Source organism: Sinocyclocheilus anshuiensis, unplaced genomic scaffold (assembly GCF_001515605.1).
Source record: "Sinocyclocheilus anshuiensis isolate Anshui unplaced genomic scaffold, SAMN03320099.WGS_v1.1 scaffold515, whole genome shotgun sequence".
NCBI lineage: Eukaryota > Metazoa > Chordata > Actinopteri > Cypriniformes > Cyprinidae > Sinocyclocheilus > Sinocyclocheilus anshuiensis.
Window position 1 is genome coordinate 567,062 of NW_015548243.1, and position 21,171 is coordinate 588,232.

At 33.8% G+C, this 21,171-nt stretch overlaps 1 protein-coding gene across 1 annotated transcript in view; it reads right to left on the reverse strand.

The window, feature by feature from the left end:
* The window catches only part of LOC107655096 (focal adhesion kinase 1-like), a 72,633-nt gene that overhangs the window by 25,993 nt on the left and 25,469 nt on the right, over positions 1-21,171 (reverse strand). The window contains exons 5-20 of the mRNA XM_016442516.1: positions 19,982-20,061; positions 19,848-19,910; positions 17,413-17,467; positions 12,012-12,314; positions 9,809-9,926; positions 9,528-9,558; positions 8,892-8,956; positions 7,066-7,083; positions 6,486-6,542; positions 4,142-4,165; positions 3,139-3,236; positions 2,122-2,206; positions 1,906-2,006; positions 1,712-1,827; positions 1,524-1,624; positions 1,090-1,179 (exon numbers count right to left, since the gene is read on the reverse strand). Of these exons, the coding sequence (XP_016298002.1) occupies positions 1,090-1,179; positions 1,524-1,624; positions 1,712-1,827; positions 1,906-2,006; positions 2,122-2,206; positions 3,139-3,236; positions 4,142-4,165; positions 6,486-6,542; positions 7,066-7,083; positions 8,892-8,956; positions 9,528-9,558; positions 9,809-9,926; positions 12,012-12,314; positions 17,413-17,467; positions 19,848-19,910; positions 19,982-20,061 (1,405 nt within the window). The remainder of the gene's footprint in view (positions 1-1,089; positions 1,180-1,523; positions 1,625-1,711; positions 1,828-1,905; positions 2,007-2,121; positions 2,207-3,138; positions 3,237-4,141; positions 4,166-6,485; positions 6,543-7,065; positions 7,084-8,891; positions 8,957-9,527; positions 9,559-9,808; positions 9,927-12,011; positions 12,315-17,412; positions 17,468-19,847; positions 19,911-19,981; positions 20,062-21,171) is intronic.

Below are 21,171 nucleotides of genomic sequence, written 5' to 3' on the forward strand. Positions count from 1 at the left end.
CTCCAGTATAGTAGGTGGCGGTAATGCACCTTAACGTTGGATGCCACCCGCCATAAAACATGAAGAAGAAGAAGAAGAATAATGTTCGCGCTGCGCTGTTGTAACTGATCAGCGCCGCGCTGTCAGTTCGGTGGCGCTAGTAAACACGTCCTCTCTGCGCTGTCGAGTCGGTCGCGCAGCTCGGTCCATTGAGTCCAACACTTTAATACCGCACTGTATCGTCCCACTTTTGGGTTGTGTGGCTTTCCATAGTGAACTTTTTTTCCGGTTCATGACAGTTAGGGTAGGTCTAAAAACTCCCATCTCATTTTCTCCTCCAACTTCAAAATCATCCTACATCTGTGTTTTACCTTTTTTTGTAAAGGGCGTTTGAACTTCTTTGCATGTTCACTTTGTAAACACTGGGTCGGTACTTCTGCAGCGATGTAGGACGATTTTGAAGTTGGAAGAGAAAATGAGATGGGAGTTTTTCGACATACCCTAACTGTTTCGAACGGGACTGCACAGAAGTTAACAAGTATATACATTTTTATTTTTTTAGAAAATGACCGATGGTTTCTCTAGATAAGACCGTTCTTCCTCGGCTGGGATCGTTTAGAGCCCTTTGAAGCCGCATTTAAACTGCATTTTGGAAGTTCAAACTCAGGGACACCATAGAAGTCCATTATATGGAGAGAAATCCTGAAATGTTTGCCTCAAAAAAACATAATTTCTTTACGACTGAAGAAAGAGATCGTTTCGCTAGATAAGACCCTTATTCCTCGGCTGGGATCGTTTAGAGTCCTTTGAAGCTGCATTTAAACTGCATTTTGGAAGTTCAAACTCAGGGACACCATAGAAGTCCATTATATGGAGAGAAATCCTGAAATGTTTGCCTCAAAAAAACATAATTTCTTTACGACTGAAGAAAGAAAGACATGAACATCTTGGATGACAAGAGGGTGAGTACATTATCTGTCAATTTTTGTTCTGGAAGTGAACTAATCCTTTAAGGGAGCATGCTGATGGTGTTCAGGAAAAATCTAACTGTTAGAATGCAGTACCATGAAATATTCATCTTCCAATTTCTAAAAAACGTTAAGCACTCACCGAACATCCAGACGTCGCTGGCCGAGGTAAACCGACGGAAGTTTATGGATTCAGGAGCCATCCATTTGATCGGCAGTTTCCCTTTAGAAGCTGGAAAACACCCACTACTGTTCACACACTATAAACACTCAAACATGCCTTCACTATCCACCAGAGGCCGCTATATCCTTACTCTGGTAACATTTCTGAGGGAGGCCTGTTTGCATTTATCAGAACTTTTTCCAGAAGCTTTTTCAGCCTCTAAAATGCACAGCAACTACAGGAAGTGTTTTAATGAAATCTTACATGACTTCCTGTGGACATACACAAGTAAATCACGTTGTATTGTGTTTAAAGGGGTCCTATTATGCTTTTTCACTTTTTCAACTTTAGTTAGTCCGTAATGTTGCTGTTTGAGCATTGTAAACGGCAAGTAAAAGTGCAGTTTGACACACCTTTATAATAGGAGCTGTCCTCCATGTATCTGGAGAGACCGAAGTCACCAAGCTTCACACAGTCTGTGGAAGACACCAACACGTTCCTGGCAGCAATGTCCCTGCAACAAAACACACATTGACCTCAGCGCACTATGAGCAGGAGACTGAGGAAAGTCTGTTCTGAGCGTGTGAAGATCTTCAGGCACCTGTGCACAAAGCGTTTGCTCTCCAGGTACGCCAGCGCTGTGCTCAGCTGGTAGGCGAACAGAATCAGCGTGGACAGGTCCAGGTTGTACTTCCTTATTTGCAAGAACGACCTCAACTAAAATGAAGATGATTCCAGATGATTTCATAGAGTCTAAAATCTGTGCCAGTTTAACGAATGAAAACACAGTCTGACCTCTCCAAGCGTGCACAGCTCCATGATGATCCAGACGGGATTTTCAGTGATGATTCCAATCAACTTCACAATGTGCGGATGGTCGAACTGCCGCATTGTCACTGTCAATCATAAAATCACAGATATTCTCACTGCATCACATGCAAAATACTTTTGCAAAATTAGCTGAAATTAATTCTGAAGTGAAGGTCACTAGTGTGAATTCTTGATACTCACGAGCTTCCTGCAGAAACTTCTCACGCATGCTGTCTGAGGTGCAGTTCTTACACGTCTTAATGGCCACTGATAACGATGGATTCTCCTGTCAGGGAAAGCACATGCAACTCAAAAACTACGAGCATGAATTCAGGAAGATTACAAATTAAAAGTACACTGTAGTAAAACCGTACGCCCACAAAGTCTGACATTTTAGTTCGTCTTAACAGCTTCCGAACACAGTAAAGAGCAGTAGGGAATAGCTTAAAAAATTCATTTGGAACATCTTGAAAAAATATATAATTATTAATAGAAAATGTATTATATTATAATATTTTGTATATCATAAATACTGTTTAAAACCTGCTTATCTGTGACGTTAATAGAATAAAATACACATGAAAATATACATACAAATCTGATAAAAAAAACATTTAATTGTTAACATTATTTAAAATTTAAAATGTACTTATTTGAATAATAACAATAATAATAATAAAAAAAAATTGCTAGCCTAAATTAAGACCTCACTCAGTTGAAAGATGGTTTGGGTCAAATGTTGGATTGTATTTACTAATAAACCTAGATATTATATAAATGATATAAAAATGTATATTCCATATAAAATGTATTCCATAAATTTAACAAAAATATTTGCTTGATCAATAGAGAGCTAGTTTGGGACCAAATGTTAGATTGTACTAACCAAAAATCACATATTATATCAACTTTTCTGTTTTATAAAATTATATATTTAAAACATACTTCTTAACAAAAAAAATATGCTCGATCATTGTTAATAATAGGGTTTTAAGGTTGAGCTTAATGAATGCAGTCAAATCTACTCTGCTGCTCATGTTATGTTCAGTTTATGCTAAATAATAGTTTTGTATCATTTTTAGTAGTTCTCACTCTAAAAACAAGGGATTCTGACATGAACTGATTTAGGAAGAGAATTAAAAGGGCCACCAGTTTGCACTCTATTCAGGGCAAATGCAGTGTTTGTTTGATTAATATTTATGTGGACTGTGTGTTTACCGGACTGATGTAAACCCCTTGGTGGACGTCACCAAACTGGCCCTCGCCGATACACCGTCCCAACTCGATTCTGTCCCGCTGGATCTCATAGTCCTGAGCTACAGATGAAGAACAAACGTCACAAACCTGAAGCTCAGCATCAGAGGAACCAGCAAACCACACACTCTGATCGTCATGTAAGTTCAGAAGACGAGCAGCTGTGACCGAGATCAACAAACCTTTAGCACAATATTTACTGAATGCAGAGCTCAGCCATTTAACAAAGTGTTTGAAAGTCGCCAATTGCAAGTTTAGAAACACTGAGGTCATGAACAAAAGACCTTAGTCAGGGTGGACGCCATAATTAATTGTGAACGAATGAAGACGAGGCTGTGAGAGACAGAAAGACTGTCTCTAGATGACAAAAAATTGACTATGAATATAAAGGAAACCTAAAACATTGAGACGACACATTGAACAAACTGCACATATATGCCAGACTCATAAACAAACAAAAAAATATTTAAAAATATAATTGAGCAAAAAACAAAACAAACAAACAAAAAACAATAATAATCTATTGTTTGGCTACATATCAATGACTTCTGCAGGTTTTTTAGTTATACAAAGCATTTAATGTCAAAAACATATAAATGGGATAGTATTAATAATGACATAAGTATAAATTATATTATAAAAAACAATAATATAAAGATGCTTAATGATAATATAAAGCCTTAAAGATGCTGTGTGGCATGTTTTGGATGTTAAAATACCTTTTTTATATCCCAGCTTCTATAGTTTAGATCGTAGCACTAACAATGGTAAATCATGGGTTTGATTCCCATGAAACGCACAAAAATATTTTTATGAAAACCTGCGTTAGTCTGTGATATGAGGAGGAACCTGCTTCTAACACAAGCACACAGCAAAACGGAGAAAGAGAGAGAGAGAGAGAGAGAGAGAGAAACAGAAAAAAGAGAGAAAAACTGAAAGAAGCACACAAACAGAGGGATGGCGTTACCTGCGTCTAATCCATAGCATTCGGCTGGTTGTTAAAGAGAAAAGGCAGAGATTGGGCTTTTAGATCAGAATTAAAGCTCAGGATGAGAGAGAGAGAAACAGAGGGATGAGATGTGGAGAGCTGCACACACTTATCAATCACAGACATGTCAAACACTCACCACAGAGCTGTTATAAAACATAGCATATTATAAAATTTAAGTAGAGGGCAACATAAAAATTCCCTGGAAAATGAGCAATAAATTATAAAAACTATTTCAGTGAATCTGCCATTAATAAAATGACAAAACTCCTGTGAGCATTTACTCACCTGTCATTTCAAAGCATAAAACACATAAAATGTTCATGCTGCTCATTTACAAACAAGCGACTGATGAATGGTGTAAGAAAAATAAATGTAATTCAAAGGGAAAACAAACTTATTTTTCTTACCCCACTGGCATATATAACGTAATATTACATAACTTATTTCATGTTGTTTTGCATCTCAATTAAATGTATCTATTTAAGAATAGCAGTGAGGGAGCAAAAGCAATAAAAATAGTTCTCATGACTCATGTACAATGTTTATAGTCCTCTGAAGCCAAACGTTAGTGTTGTGATCACAAAAAATGTTAACATTTTTGCCTTTAGAAGACATTTAATACAGGGTGTGAGTCATACAAATGACTTTTTTTGTTCTTTAGGAGCTCGACACTCAGCTGACAAAAATATGTTCTAAGAACATTTTGCTAATGTTCCCATTAAGTTATTTCTGAATCTTTTCAGAAGGTTCAAAATGTCAGTTTTAAAAATTTTTTTTTCCTGGTTAAAGGGATCGTTCACCCAAAAATGAAAATGTGATGTTTATCTGCTTACCCCCAGGGCATCTAAGATGTAGGTGACTTTGTTTCTTCAGTAGAACACATATGATGATTTTTTACTTTAACCGTTGCAGTCTATCAGTCGTATAATGCATGGCAATGGTAACAAAATCTATGAGAGTAAAAAAAACATGCACAGACAAATCCAAATTAAACCCTGCAGCTCGTGACGACACAACTGTCCAACTGTCTTTGGGCGCGCGCACGGCATCCGGTGCGTGAGGTGTGTACGCGCTCTGGCGTAGTTTACGCAAGCGCCGGAAGTGATCTCTCGCGCGTATACGTCACTCATTGGTTACACAGTGCACAGTCATTGTAGGTACGACGGCTAATCAAAATGGTACTTACTGACAGACTGCAACGGTTAAAGTAAAAAATCATCATATGTGTTCTACAGAAGAAACAAAATCACCTACATCTTGGATGCCCTGGGGGTAAGCAGATAAACATCAAATTTTCATTTTTGGGTGAACTATCCCTTTAAGTGAACATTCAATTTTATAATTTTGCAAACGTTATCGGAATGTTACTTTTGAAAGTTCTCTGAACATTCTGAAAACAGTAACATTTAAAAAATGTCAGACGGATGTCCAGCTAAAACGTTTCAGTAAAAAGTTCCATGAACAATGTATAAACACTTTTTTGTGCTAACGTTTTGAGAATGTTATTAAAGACCAGATAACTGTAAACAAAACATTCTGTCTAAATTACTAGAAGACTTTTCAGAACTTTGAGAGAAACTTGCCAGAATGTTCTCTGTTAGCTGGCCAGCCACCAGAAAGCATCCGCTTTCATTGACTGGAAAAGAGCAGCATGAACATTCTGCTAAACATTTGCTTTTGTGTTGCACTGTAAAAAAAAACCATGGTTTTGGAACGATATGACGGTGAGTAAATGATGGCAACTTTTCATTCAACTGTCTTGAAGACACTCGTATAACACACAGATTGAGTCGGTGTGTTCAGAATCCTGTGATTGTTTGTAAAGTCACACACTCGTGAATGTTAGTGTGCAGTCGCTGACTCACACACACTCACTAAATCAGGACACATCACGGACCTCCAGTGTGTTTATATAAAGCCAATTCAGACCCAAACCCTAAAAGGAACCTAGCAATTTTACAGATGATTAATACTTTATGAATCCTTTTAACTGTTAAGGACGTCCCTGAAGCAAATATGCCAGACTGAGTTCAATCCAAACACATACATGCTTCATTTTCAGAATTACGCCAAAATATGACCTGCTTTAATTCCAAATGTGCTGAATCAAACGTTTTAAAGTGCAACACAAACGGAGTTTCCAGAGAGAATATTCTGGAATGTCAGAGCTGGATACTTTAAATTTCATTTGCCACCACATCGACAGACCAAACGAGCCAGACAGGGAGAAAAAAAAGGTCAGGATTTGGACAGAAACATCTGGATCCCGGAAGACAGCAGTTACACACACTTAAAAGGCGGCACGAGTGAGGGTACTTACTAGAGGGCATGGTGTAGGTGTCCTCCTCATCTATGATCTCTGCGTAGTCGTCTGTTTCTGCAGGGAGACAGAAGCAGCAGCGGTCAGTATTTCACACTAACGCCCACTCGGTCACTACACCAACCCCAAACACACGTAACCTTCCACTACACAAACTAGAGCCGGTCAACCAGCCAAGAAACTCCTCCATGAAGACTCTCGCACACTCAAACTCAAGTGCACTTCTGTCTTTTAAACTCTCTGAACTCCATCCGACCGGCCAATCAGAGAGCGGCTCTGTGGTCGAGCTGGAGAAAGACGAGGGGAAGGAAGTGACTCCATGTCTTCATGCAAAACAGATTTAGAGTTTTTTTTTTTTTTTTGGTAGAGGTCACTCGCTTCTCTAAATAATTGCACTTGTGAGGAATGCAGGGAGCAGAAGAGACTTCAAGTGCACTTAAAGTGAAGCAGACTCACATTTACACACTACAACTAAACTAGAACCTATGCGAGGCTGACTAGATTGCAGTAAATTTCCAAACGCACACAGAGCAGGGAGTTAGTTAGAGGAAAGAAATGAAGATTGCAAATCAAACATTACCATCTCCGCTTAGATCTTCTGCAGGTCCATGCAAAGAACAGAGAGGAGAAAGGTTAATTCACCAGCAGACATGAAAACACACGGTGGTCATGCATCTGAAGCGGTTCACCGGTTTATTCGTCCTCTCTGGCTGTGAGCAGCTCCTGCAGTCCTGGGAGTCATTAGTGTGGGTTATATTGGGTTAGACGTGCTGCAGGAATGTGTGGGATGAGATTCAATTGGGACGTGGACACACATCTGCATGGATTGTTCTGCCACGGGTCTAATTCAGTGCGGTTCGCATGGAAAAATCTCTGGTCTTATTTGGAGGCAGGTTTTTATGTTTAATGCAATTAGCAAAAATAAAAACTGGGTAAGTCTCACAAAAACTGTCAACAGCATTTCGTCGCTAAATCAATAGAAAAACACAAATGCAAAACATATTTTGCACAAAGAAAATGAAGGATACTTTTATCAAATTTCCTGCACTTTAATTTAACAAAACTATTTTTATTTTGGATGCAATTAATCGCGATTAATCGTTTAACAGCACTGATATATACACAGTCAATTTATTACCACTAATGGAATCAATGCATTTAATTGTCATGAATCAAAAATTAAACATTTTAAAAAGCAAAATAAGCAAAGAAAATCCTAAAATAATTTTTGTTGATGCATATATATATATATATATATATATACACACACACACACAATATGAAATCATGGGAACAGAGGACAAACGGAAGGAGAAAGCGCCGAGCTTTAGCAGCTTTGGTGGGCGTCTGAACCACAGAGTCTTCAGTGAAGAATGACAGATGGAGAGAGAAAGAGAGTGAAGCAAAGCAAGAGAATATGGCAGGAGGAGTGGAGACGCAATAAACATACTGTATTTATCATCCAGATCCGTGACAAAACATTTCAGCCTGACAAACCACACGCGATCTGAGACACTCAGACTTTCACTATCAGCTCATTTCACACCAAAAATAAAACGCAACCACTGACGGCATGTGCCTTTTGCATTATTTTAGCACTTGATTCACTAAATGATTTATGCAAATCATGTAACAGTACAAACACACCCAGAAATTAGTGCAATAACATCAAAAATAAAGCATGTTTGCATTGAGAAGAATGAGAATGACTTCATTTAAATTTGCACTGTGTCTTCAGAAAGTGGTTTTAGATTTACATTTACATTAAATAAATTTTATTTATGCAAATTTATGCATTTACATTTACATTTACATTAGATTTTGCGTAAACAGCTTATAAACAGCAGACACGTTCATGAGCATGAAACGTCTGAAATACAACTGATGATGAGCTTTAAATGTGTGCAGATGTTGCAGAAACCAGCCCAACATCTTGAAGACATCAAATAACAGAGAACTGCTAAAAAAACATGATGTGAAACTGCATTTGCAATGCATTTGATTGTAATATTTCAGAGTAAAACAAACATTCAGATTCTTTTTTTTTATCCATAAGGAATATGACTGGAGTGTGAAGTGTCAAGCTCTGATAATACTAGCAGTCTTTGGCCTGTAAAGCATCACTATTACGATTGGTCATACTCAGGGTTAGTGAATTGAAGAAAGCTCTAACACTAAGTATTAAACTTCAAATGCAATAGTATTTATGCAGCCTGTTTATGCTGTAAATGAAGTGATCATTTTCATCTGATAAGACAACAAAACTGGTGAAATCCCCCAGACTTACACTGAACACAAATGTCTTTGGGAATTAAGCATCATCATATTTTGATATGAACTGCTTTACAGATCTGATAGATAATCAATAAAGCTGCTAAATCAGAGACGATGTCAGAGGAGTCTGACCTGAAACAGAGATGGCACGAATTCCTGCCCGGATCCCCTCCAGCCGCTTCTCATTGTTGGCCAGTCTGTGGAGGAATTGTGCTTTACAGTTGTTTTCATGCACACAAGACATATTTATCCAATAGCTCACGTGAAACATCAGAATTTCTAATTAAACATTATTTTAAAAAAGAAAAAATAGTTAAGTGTTTTTTTTAATAAAAAAAATTCAACATTATTTTTATCTATATTATTATTTATTAATATATTATAATAATAATATACTTTTTGCTCGCCACAAACTATTATATATATTTAGATTAATATTTATAAATGTTTCATATATTAATATATATTTTTTCCTTCAGACTATTGTTGTTAAATTAGTCTAATGATGCTAACATTTTAGGGGAACTTCAAGGGCAAAAAAATAAAAAAATAAATAAAATAAAATAAAGCCATCATCAACAACATGATCACAAATATACAGTGAATGTTTGATATATCATCCAGCTCTAGTCCCAGCCTTTAGTTTTGACCAGTTTTGGTGGTGTTTAAGTATTAACTGGTGGTCAAACCTCCTCTAAATGAATCTCGTGCCTAACGTCAGTTTATTAAACAGCTCATGAATGCCAGTGAAGTGAATTTATGACTTACTTAGGAATGGATGGAAGAGCTCTTTCCCCCTCTGCAGGACAGAGAAACACACAGCATCAGCTCATGAATCTAACTGGAGAACACCAAGAACTGCATTTCATACTTTACTACGAGTGGTCTTGTTTTCAATATGTCTTTCTATTTGTGTCTTGCTGAGACAAACAGCTGTGCTGCTTCATACTGGGATTTTCCACTCGATGCGTCTCATTCATGCTAATTCCGTGCTTTACTGCCTCTAGAGTACAAACATCCCACAATGCAGCAGTGTGAGGCAGACGTACCTTTCTGCGGTCTGACGATGAAGGACTGGCTGACGGCGTTGAGCAGGCGACAGTATCCGTCGATGAGGTCGGCCATGTTCTCAGCGGCGGCGAAGGACGGCGTGCTGATCGTGAGAGGCTATGAGAAAGAAACCAGACTCACAATGAACCATTATCAGCAACAGCAGCCTCATCATGACGTCAGGATACAACACAAACACACACACACACACACACACACACACATACACACACATTGCTGAAGACACGCCCACAAATACCATCAGACACGCCCACAGCAGTGCTTCCAATGCTGTCTAGATTGAATGTGATGAGATAGAAATAATAACAAACACACAACACGCCATTATAGTCTAGTCTGATTCCCAAACAAATGACTCTTATGAGCTGGATCTTTAATGAATCGTTCAAAAACACTTACGATCTCACAAGTTAACAGTTTAAATCTGTTTTAGTATTATTGATATGCTATTTTAATATTCATCAATATTTAGAACTAGCTTTCTAGTTCTACTATTTTTTCTGTTGTTTTTTTTGTCATTTTAGTTAAATAATAATACAGTATTTAATATAAAAATGAACACTATTTCTATTTAGCTTTATTTTTTATTGCAGTCTTAGTTTTAGTAATTTTAATACTTCAATTGTATTTCAGTTAGTTATTTCATATATATATATATATACAGTATATAAGCATTTTTTCTTTTCTTATTTTTTTTCTTTTTTCTTTTTATAAATACTTATGTTTAGCTTTAACTTATTTTCATTTCTATTTTAGTTTTAGTAATTTTAGTACTTAAACTTTTTTTCCAAGTTAGCAAGACATCATTTAAAATTAAAAAAAAAATGTTTTATATTTTTATTTTCTTATTTTTTAGATTTTTCAGTTTTCATTTTAATTTGAGTTAAATGCTAGCATTTTTTTTATTTGATTTATAATTTTTATATGTTTCTGTGTAGGTTTAATTTATTTTCATTTCGGTTTTAGTTTTAGTAATTTTAGTACTTAAATTAAACATTTTCTTTTCAAGTTAGCAAGACATCATTTAAAGTTATTTTTTTAATGTTTTATATTTTTATTTTCTTATTTTTAGATTTTTCAGTTTTCATTTTAATTTGAGCTAAATGCTAGTATTTTTTTTATTTTTATGTTTCTGTTTAGCTTTATTTTTATTGTATTTTTTCAGTTTGTTACCAAGACAACAATTATAACTATAAAAATAGTTAAATCCAATATTTATATTTTGTTTTATTTCAGCTATATTTCAATTACCAAAAACGTTTAGTTTTTCAGTTGTAACAGTTTTAGGTTATTGCGACTTGTTCATCTCACAATTCTGACTTTTTTTTTCCACAGAATTGCGTGATATGAATTCACGATTCTGCCTTTTTTTTCCACAGAATTGCGTGATATGAATTCACGATTCTGACTTTTTTTTTCCACAGAATTGCGTGATATGAATTCACGATCCTGACTTTTTTTTCCACAGAATTGCGTGATATGAATTCACAATTCTGACTTTTTTTTCCACAGAATTGCGTGATATGAATTCACAATTCTGACTTTTTTTTCCACAGAATTGCGTGATATGAATTCACAATTCTGACTTTTTTTTCCACAGAATTGCGTGATATGAATTCACAATTCTGACTTTTTTTTCCACAGAATTGCGTGATATGAATTCACAATTCTGACTTTTTTTTCCACAGAATTGCGTGATATGAATTCACAATTCTGACTTTTTTTTCCACAGAATTGCGTGATATGAATTCACAATTCTGACTTTTTTTTCCACAGAATTGCGTGATATGAATTCACAATTCTGACTTTTTTTTCCACAGAATTGCGTGATATGAATTCACAATTCTGACTTTTTTTCTCACAATTATGACTTTTTTTCACAGAATTGCGAATTTGTATCTCACAATTATGACTTTTTTTCACAGAATTTTTTCACAGAATTGCGAGTTTATATCTCACAATTCTGACTTTTTTTCACAGAATTGAGTGTTATAAAGTCAGAATTGCGAGAAATAAACTCGCAATTATGAGAAAAAAAGTCAGAATTGTGAGAAAAAAAGTCAGAATTGTGAGAGAAAAAGTCAGAATTGTGAGTTTATATCACGCAATTATGAGAAAAAAAGTCAGAATTGTGAGATAAAAAGTCGCAATTACCTTTTTTCTTTTTTATTCAGTGGCGGAAACGGGCTTCCATAAAATACAGTATGTAGTATAATGTAAAATACAGTTTAATGATTGGTAAGAAATATTTTGCTTTGGGAATACTTCTGAACCCTGAATGTCAGCTAATGTAATTCCTCCATTGAGCAGCAGGGGGCAGTAAAGTCCAGTGACCTGACGTACCCCCAGAGCACATCGAAAGCACTCTTTGTCGAATCTGTGGACGGGCGCCAGGATCTCAAAGAATTTCAGTATGCTCTGCTCGTCGTTCAGGTTGGCGAACTGCTTAAACGTCTGTTGGATCTGTTTCCTCAGCGTTTTGGCCTGAAACACAGAGAGAAAGAGCAGCGCTACACTTCACACACTGATTACAAACACCAGCAGAGCTCCACTTAAATCCCATATCAGCAATACTAGATAAAAACATTCATCATATTGTGCAACTGGGTGCTATAAAGATCAGCATAGAAATGTATTTAAAAACCAGTATTTTAATTCAATTGAAGTCTTTTTTTGTACTGCACTTTTCACAATACACATCTGGGTTATTATAGCAAATTAAAATTAAAACCTTTAAAAAATTTGCATTACTTGAAATAAAACAAATATTAACTGAGATAAAATAAAATATGCAAAAACTTAAATTTATTTTGTCAACCGGTTGCTAAGGAAGGATTTCTGACTTTTATTTAGTTTAGCAATGTACTAAAATAACAAAAATGGAAATAGAAATGAATAAAAAAATGTAGACATATTTAAAAAAAATGACATATGAGGGTTATTATAGTTAAATAAAACTAAAACCATTAAAAATATTTTCATTACTTGAAATAAAATACATTAACTGAAACAAAATAAAATCTATAGAAACTTAAACTTATTTTATGTCAGCCAGTTGCCAAAGAAATATTTCTCACTTGTACTAAAATAACAAAAAATTAATATAAACTATATAGACGTATTGAAAAATATAGAAAAAAACTATCATTAAAACTCAATGAAAAGATCACAGAAAATCAATGATGTTAACATTTATAATATATTAATAATATCGTCATGCCTTATAGTTATTAGAGATTCATAAATTATGAATAAACTAGATTATAACATGTTCTGATAAATCAGTTATGCATCAGAGTTCGAGCTTTAGCAGTTTGTGCAAGTGCAAAAATTAGTATAATACAAAACTTTATGACGAAGTATGATCACATGACTTAATAATCCAGAATCTGCCCGGTAATTAGTGCGGACAGGTTCATTACAAGCATCAAATTCAGCTGTCAATCAAATAAGACGCGCTAGAGCGATCAATCTCCATCAGCTTTCTCTCGCTCTCCTCCAAATACACAAACCTGCACACTGCTGATGGATGTGACGAGCTCTGAAAGGCATTCTGGGTATCCTAACAGCATTCCACACACAGATACACACAGATCATATCAAACATGCGAGCGGTCACTTCAGACGGGAGTCGTTACTTCATCTAGAGACTCAGAAATGTGCCTCTTCTTCCCTTTTGCTATGACATACCACTTCAGATCTTTGCTTTTCAGAACAGGGAGCTGCTGATAACAATTGGGTAAAATGTTCTCTTATTATATGGAACAATAATGAGTCAGCAATCCACAATCCTTCAGAACACTGATGAAAAATCTAGTTAATAACCTAGTAATACTAAATATGTTACTAAGACAAAAACGTATTTACAGTAAAAAAAAAAAAAAAAAAAACAATCAAAAATTATTTAAAATAAATATGAACAAAAAACATAAATAAAAGTGTTATATAAATATAATAAATATAAACAATTAAAACAAACAAATAATTAAAGAACAACAACAATAATAAATGATTAAATATATAAACTGTGGCATACCCAACTACTTCTATCTCTTTACTGCATAACACTTAAAATATTGTCCAAATAAGTCTGAATATTAATCTCTGTCATCTATTATCTATTCTGGTTTCTCTTCGTTGATTTTAATGGAATATTTCTGCCATCATGTATGTGCCATAATTACAAATCAGCATATTAGAATGATTTCTGAAGATCATGTGACACTGAAGACTGGAGTAATGCTGCTGAAAATTCAGCTTTGATCACAGAAATAAATTATGTTTTAACAGATATTCACATAGAAAACATCTATTTGAAATTGTAATAATATTTCACAATTTAACTGTTTTTACTGTATTTTTGAGTAAATAAATGCAGCCTTGATGAGCAGAAGAGGCTTCTTACACTTTCACTGCATGGAAAACAGCAGCTCATCAAAATGTTTCCTTTTATGCACCATCATGCGCATTAAGAATCATGCACGTTTTGAATGACATAAAGGTGAGTAACTAATGGCAGGATTGACATGTTTTTGGGAGAACTATCCCTTTAATAAGCCCCCTGTGCTTTGAAAACAAACAGTATTGTTATTAAAATGATGAGATGTGAGCTCGACTCAATCAGGGCTGGATTTGATTTCTGCGGTCAGTGACAGATGGCTGTGCTGTTAACTGAACCCCGTTTCTAACTCGATCAAATGAGCTCTGCTCACACACGGATGCTGGAAGCTCTCGAAAATGACATTTTCTGGGACGCACACAGATTAAATGTTATAATCGGCCTAAATGAACAGCTCTCGAGCAACATAACCGCACACACACGAGCTCCCAGCTGATGGGAACAGAGTGTGAGGCAGTGGAGGATGGGGCATTTAACACCTCTGTCCCGCCCACGTGCGCACATGTCTGAGGCTGACCCGCAGGGTCAAAGGACAACCCACTATTTTACTGAGCATCTGTCTGCAGGGTGTGTGGGATTGGAACACTATTCTTACAGCAGCTGCACACACACTCACACACACATGACCATTCCCCTCATCTCACAAACATCATTAACAGAGTCACCATTTAACTAAAACTAAAACCATTCAAAAAAATTAAATGAAAAAAATATATTTTAAATATATTTTGCAGCTAGTTAAACCAAGATAACATTTCTCATTTTTTAGTTTAAGTTGACTTACTAAAATAACTACAATTACATATTTTTATATATTTAAACATCTTATATATATATATATATATATATATATATATATTTAAATTATATTTTACATCTAATTTCAGAATAATAAACCATAAAGGTATCTTTTAATTTTAAACTGAGTCAAATTCCATCAGTTACTTTGACAGAAATCCTCAATTTGTCTTGAATTATTTGACAAGAAATGCAATTGCTGTTGAATATGTTGTTCCTGTACAATTACATATTTTTATATATTTAAACATCTTATATATATATATATATATATATATATATATATTTAAATTATATTAATTATAAATTAAATTATATTAAAATAAAATAAATAAAAACTATACAGAAAAATACAAATGAATTAAAGTAATAAAATAAACAGAATATAAATATATAAAAAAAGAAATAACAAAAATAACAAAAGCACATAAGAAAATTACAAATAATTTAATTAACATTAAATGAAAATATAAAAATGTAAAAAAAAATAATAAATATGAATAAATATTTATAAATCATTTTAAAAATGAATAAAAATTACAAAAGCAAATAACAAAGCTACAAAAAAACGTGAAATTAAAAAGGAAAAATGTATATACAAACGTAAAAAAAACCACTTATTAAATACTTAAAGAAACTAACAAAAAAATGACAAAAGCAAATAACGGAATTACAAAAAAGAGAAAAGAAAACAGAAAATGAATTCTTATCAACAATACAAACTAATTATAATGACAAAAACATAACAAAATTACAAAAAAACAACTAACATTAAAATGAAAATAGAAACAAATGAAAAATAAACTAAAAAATAGGAATAAATGCTTATAAATGATTTAAAAACTAATAAAAATCACAAAAGCATACAACAAAATTACAAAAACTTTACAATTAAAAAGGAAACAGAACATTTAAAAATAAAATAAAAAAGCTAAAAATATATATTTTTTATACTTGTACTTAAAATGTAAGTAAAAAATATAAAATATTAAAAATAAAAATATAAACTATAATGGTATCTCAAAGATACTAAAATAACACTTAAAGCCGCCATTAAACGGAAGATACGACCAAGTTTACAACCACATATTATGATTATGACCAACACATTGAGTTGAGACATGATTTCATCTGTTGATTGTTAAACGGATTGTAAAATACTGGAATGTGATTGGTCTCATACGTCACAGCTTATCACACAAAGAGCAAGTTATGACATGTTGATTAAAGATTACAAAATTAGTAATCAGTAAGTGATTCATCCATGCATTATATATATACAGTATATATATACAGTGGGTACGGAAAGTATTCAGACCCCCTTAAATTTTTCACTCTTTCTTATATTGCAGCCATTTGCTAAAATCATTTAAGTAAATTTTTTTTCCTCATTAATGTACACACAACACCCCATATTGACAGAAAAACACAGAATCGTTGACATTTTTGCAGATTTATTAAAAAAGAAAAACTGAAATATCACATGGTCCTAAGTATTCAGACCCTTTGCTCAGTATTTAGTAGAAGCACCCTTTTGATCTAATACAGCCATGAGTCTTTTTGGGAAAGATGCAACAAGTTTTTCACACCTGGATTTGGGGATCCTCTGCCATTCCTCCTTGCAGATCCTCTCCAGTTCTGTCAGGTTGGATGGTAAACGTTGGTGGACAGCCATTTTTAGGTCTCTCCAGAGATGCTCAATTGGGTTTAAGTCAGGGCTCTGGCTGGGCCATTCAAGAACAGTCACAGAGTTGTTAAGCCACTCCTTCGTTATTTTAGCTGTGTGCACAAATATCCTTTATGTATTTATTCCCATTCTATTAAGCAATGTATTTGCTTCTGACCTTCGACGATCCAGTTCAAGCATACTAATAAGCAAAAATTACTCTAGACAAACATTTGTGTCTTTTTTATTGTTGAAGTGTGTTGAAATTTCTTCTTCTGCATTCTACTGTACGGACGTACATTTACTTTCCCTTCAGCCTGAGGCTTATTCATTTCACTTCTGGTGTGAAAAGGCTTTTATATTTGCCAAAAATATAACTTTTTTATTTTAAAAACAAACAAGCAAGCCCTGTCTAGATTTAAAAAGTAACGCAAAAATAACGTAATGCATTACTTTCCATAAAACGTAACTATGTAATGTAATTAGTTACTTTTTTATGGAGTAACACAATATTGTAATGCATTACTTTTAGAAGTAACTTTCCCCAACACTGCTTACAAGTATATAACAGTATATACTAATATGCATCTTTGCATTAATTTGATTTCATGCAACTTTAATCCCAAGTATTCAACATAAGCCAGAGACATACTGGCTAAATACTTGAAAATGCACACATTTTATAACCAACGTGCTTGCAATAGAAAGCATCCTCTCACCTTAACCGATTCCAACAAACTTTTGGGGAAGAACCGTCTTAGTCCGACGTCTTTTCTGCCAAACAGAGAAACAGAGCAGAAATCTGAGCGCAGATGCAATGATGTCATCACAAACTCACAGACGGCCAACAAACTGTATTTGACTTGAGACGTTTCCACAGAGAAGCAGCCCATCTGGTGAACGGATCGCATCACACTCCCCGGGACCGAGTCTGATCTATAAACGCATGCTGGATGACATGTGGACCTAATGAATCAACTTTTCCAAACATCATTCTACAGAACCTCACATACATGTGTAAAACATTACTATAACAATGAAAATCACTTTTAACAAAATGCACCAAATAAATGATTCAGCTTTGTCATGGTAATGCATTTCCAACCTCTCTGTTCTGCATTAATTATGCATGTTTTGATGAGGAAAAAAAATAAACGGTAGTGAAGTAAAACCTGGAATTTTGTCTTTAATTTTTTTTAACATAATTTATAACAAAAATTCTTAAGACTGGGTTGCCAGGTTGTGAAAAACCCCGTTAACATCATATTTACCCTTTTAAATTAACAAACAATTTAATCAATTTGTCGCACTGACATCATCATAACCATCCTTTTATCCATTCCATCCTTATGACTAATTCACATAGATTACAATAAAAGAAAACAAACGGGATTATGTTACACAGATTCAGCACACATTTTCTACCCTATTCTGTTGTTCAGAGCAGGGCTACTGTCAGTAAGTAATATTAAAACTATTTAAAAAAAAATCTTACTTAAATAACAAATAAATAAAATAAAATATAGTTTAAGTTAAATAAAATATATAAATAAAGCTTTATTTTATTTAAAAATAAATGACTAAAATTACTAAAAATCAAACTATATAGACATTAAAAGAACTGAATACAGTACATTAAATATACTATGTACTTTTTTACTCTTAACATTATATTATTAACTATTGGGCAGTTAAGCATAATATGATGCAGTAATGTTTATAATACAAAAATTATATAAGATCACTTAATATCTAATATTAAAGATATATTATTTTAAGATATATATTTCTATATTTTATAAATCAATATTAAACATTAAATATATGGGAATTATGTTATATACATCCAACAGTTTCTGCCCTAATATGTGACCCTGGACCACAAAACCAGTCATAAGGGTACATTTTTAAAAATTGAGATTTATACATCAGCTGAGAGCTGAATAAATAAGCTTTCCAGTGATGTATGGTTTGTTAGGATAGGACAATATTTAGCTGAGATACAACTATTTGAAAATCTGGAATCTGAGGGTGCAAAAAAATCTAAATATTGAGAAAATCATCTTTAAAGTTGTCCAAATGAAGTTCTTAGCAATGCATATTACTAATCAAAAATGAAGTTTTGATATATTTACGGTAGGAAATGTACAAAATATCTTCATAGAACATGATCTTTACTTAATATCCTAATGATTTTTGGCATAAAAGAAAAATCTATAATTTTGACCCATACAATGTATTTTTGGCTATTGCTACAAATATACCCCAGCGACTTAAAACTGGTTTTGTGCTCCGGGGTCACATATGTTGTTTAGAGCAGGGTTATTATCGGTAAAAAAAAAAAAAAAAAAATGAAATAAAAATATGTAACAAAAAATATAATCCATAAATCAATAAAAATGAAGAAAAAACAAGAAAATCACAAAAACTTTAACTACAATTAAAAGAAAACAGAAAATATAAAAATAACACCTTATTCAAAATATGAATAAAATCTATTATAGTATATGACTGTTAGTAAAATGACAGCAGTTCAGCTGTGAAGCAGGTGATGATGTCCTTCCCTGCAGCTGTCACTCAAATCAGAGTGGCTCTGTGATTGGTGTTCTCCCTCTGCCCTGTCCCGCCCCCTGAGGGGCCCGAGCGCTGCTGTGTGACTGCGGGCGACTGACGAGATGACCCAGAACTAATGCACACATGTGACTCTGTGTGTGTGTGTGTGTGTGTGTGTGTGTGTGTGCGCTGAGGACATGATGTTCAGGAGAAGCTCCGCTTTATTAGCAGTGATCTGTCAGTCAAAATCCTGGCATTCTGAGATCTAACTGTGCCATTTTGACAAATAAACTCCATTAGATATAATGTTCAGCATTATCTGTCAATATGAAACGTCTCGGTTACGTATGGTAACCCTTGTTCCCTGAAGAAGGGAACGGAGACGTCACGTCGGATGACCGACGAAATTGGGATCTCGCTTAGAGAGACCAATCTACTTCGATTGTACAGCTGGATGCAATAATCGCATGCCAATGTGCATTGGCTCGTTTAGTTTACACTCGAAGTAGATTGGTCTCTCTAAGCGAGATCCCAATTTCGTCGGTCATCCGACGTGACGTCGAGAGTGACCGACTGAAAGGGAACGCATATGAATACTTACTCTAGCAGTTCATAGTTGGATTTTTTATCCAGAGCGTTTCCTCTCATCTCTCTGTAGAATCTCCTGGAAAAGAGAACAGCAGAAATCAGCACGATCGTCTCACAGTCTGACGGGACAATGAACGATGAACGCACCTGATCTCAAGACACCCCAGCTTCAGCGCCATCTCCTGCTCCACCTGATCCGCAATCTCCAGCATGTAGTCATTCTTCACCTGCAAACAGAAACATTCATACATTTGAGCTTCTGTGGACAAAGGTGTCTGCTAAATAAATACATGAAAATAATAAAAACACAAGAAATAATTTCTTTCAAAATTAAAGAATATCATGCAAAATTCCATCTATAATTTAGAATTGTATTTTTTGGATAAAATGTATATATTATAAATTGTATATATAATATTTTAAGATATACTTAGTTAATACATTAAAATTTTATATATAATACTTATAGGTATAAGATGATGTATACTTTATATAAAAAAAACATGATGTATACTTTATATAAAATTATTAAATAATTAATATAAAATATTAAATTAAAATAATTTAACAAAAATAACATGACCTTCATTTGTAAATTAAAATATTATTTTGATTGGCATTAAACATTTAATATAAACATTAATACATTTAATACATATACTATGTACTTTTAGCATAAAAAATTAAATCAATGTGATGCACAAGCTCATATGATCATCATATCATGATATGATGTAATAATGTTTATATCAATGAAAATTATTATCATGCAAATTTTTGATTTAATAATGTTAGGAAACAATATATTAAAATATTATTTTATACTATATATTAAGTTAAGTATTTAATATAAACATGAATAGATAGATATACAGCATACATTTTTCTTAATAAAATGATGGTTCTACATAATAATATAATATCACTGAAAGTTATTATAAGTTTTAGATATAATTCTAGATACAGTTTTGTCTCTTTTATATTAAAATATTTTATATTACATGATTAATTATTCAATAGACACAAATAAATATAATAAATATACTAGGTACTTTTTTTCCACAAGATTACATTTTTAAACTATTGATTGGTTAAGCGTAATATGATGTATTAATATTTATTTAGTTAATGACAGTCATTGTAATGTGTGTGTGTGATGGAAGATCTGACAGAGAGCTCGAGCTGTTTGCTGTTGTTTTGTAGAGTGATGCAGCAGCAGGTGTTCACCTGCACTAACACAAACACTAAATCAAACACACACACACACACTAACACACACACTCACACTCACTCACTCACTCACACACTCACACTCACACTCACACACACACACACAC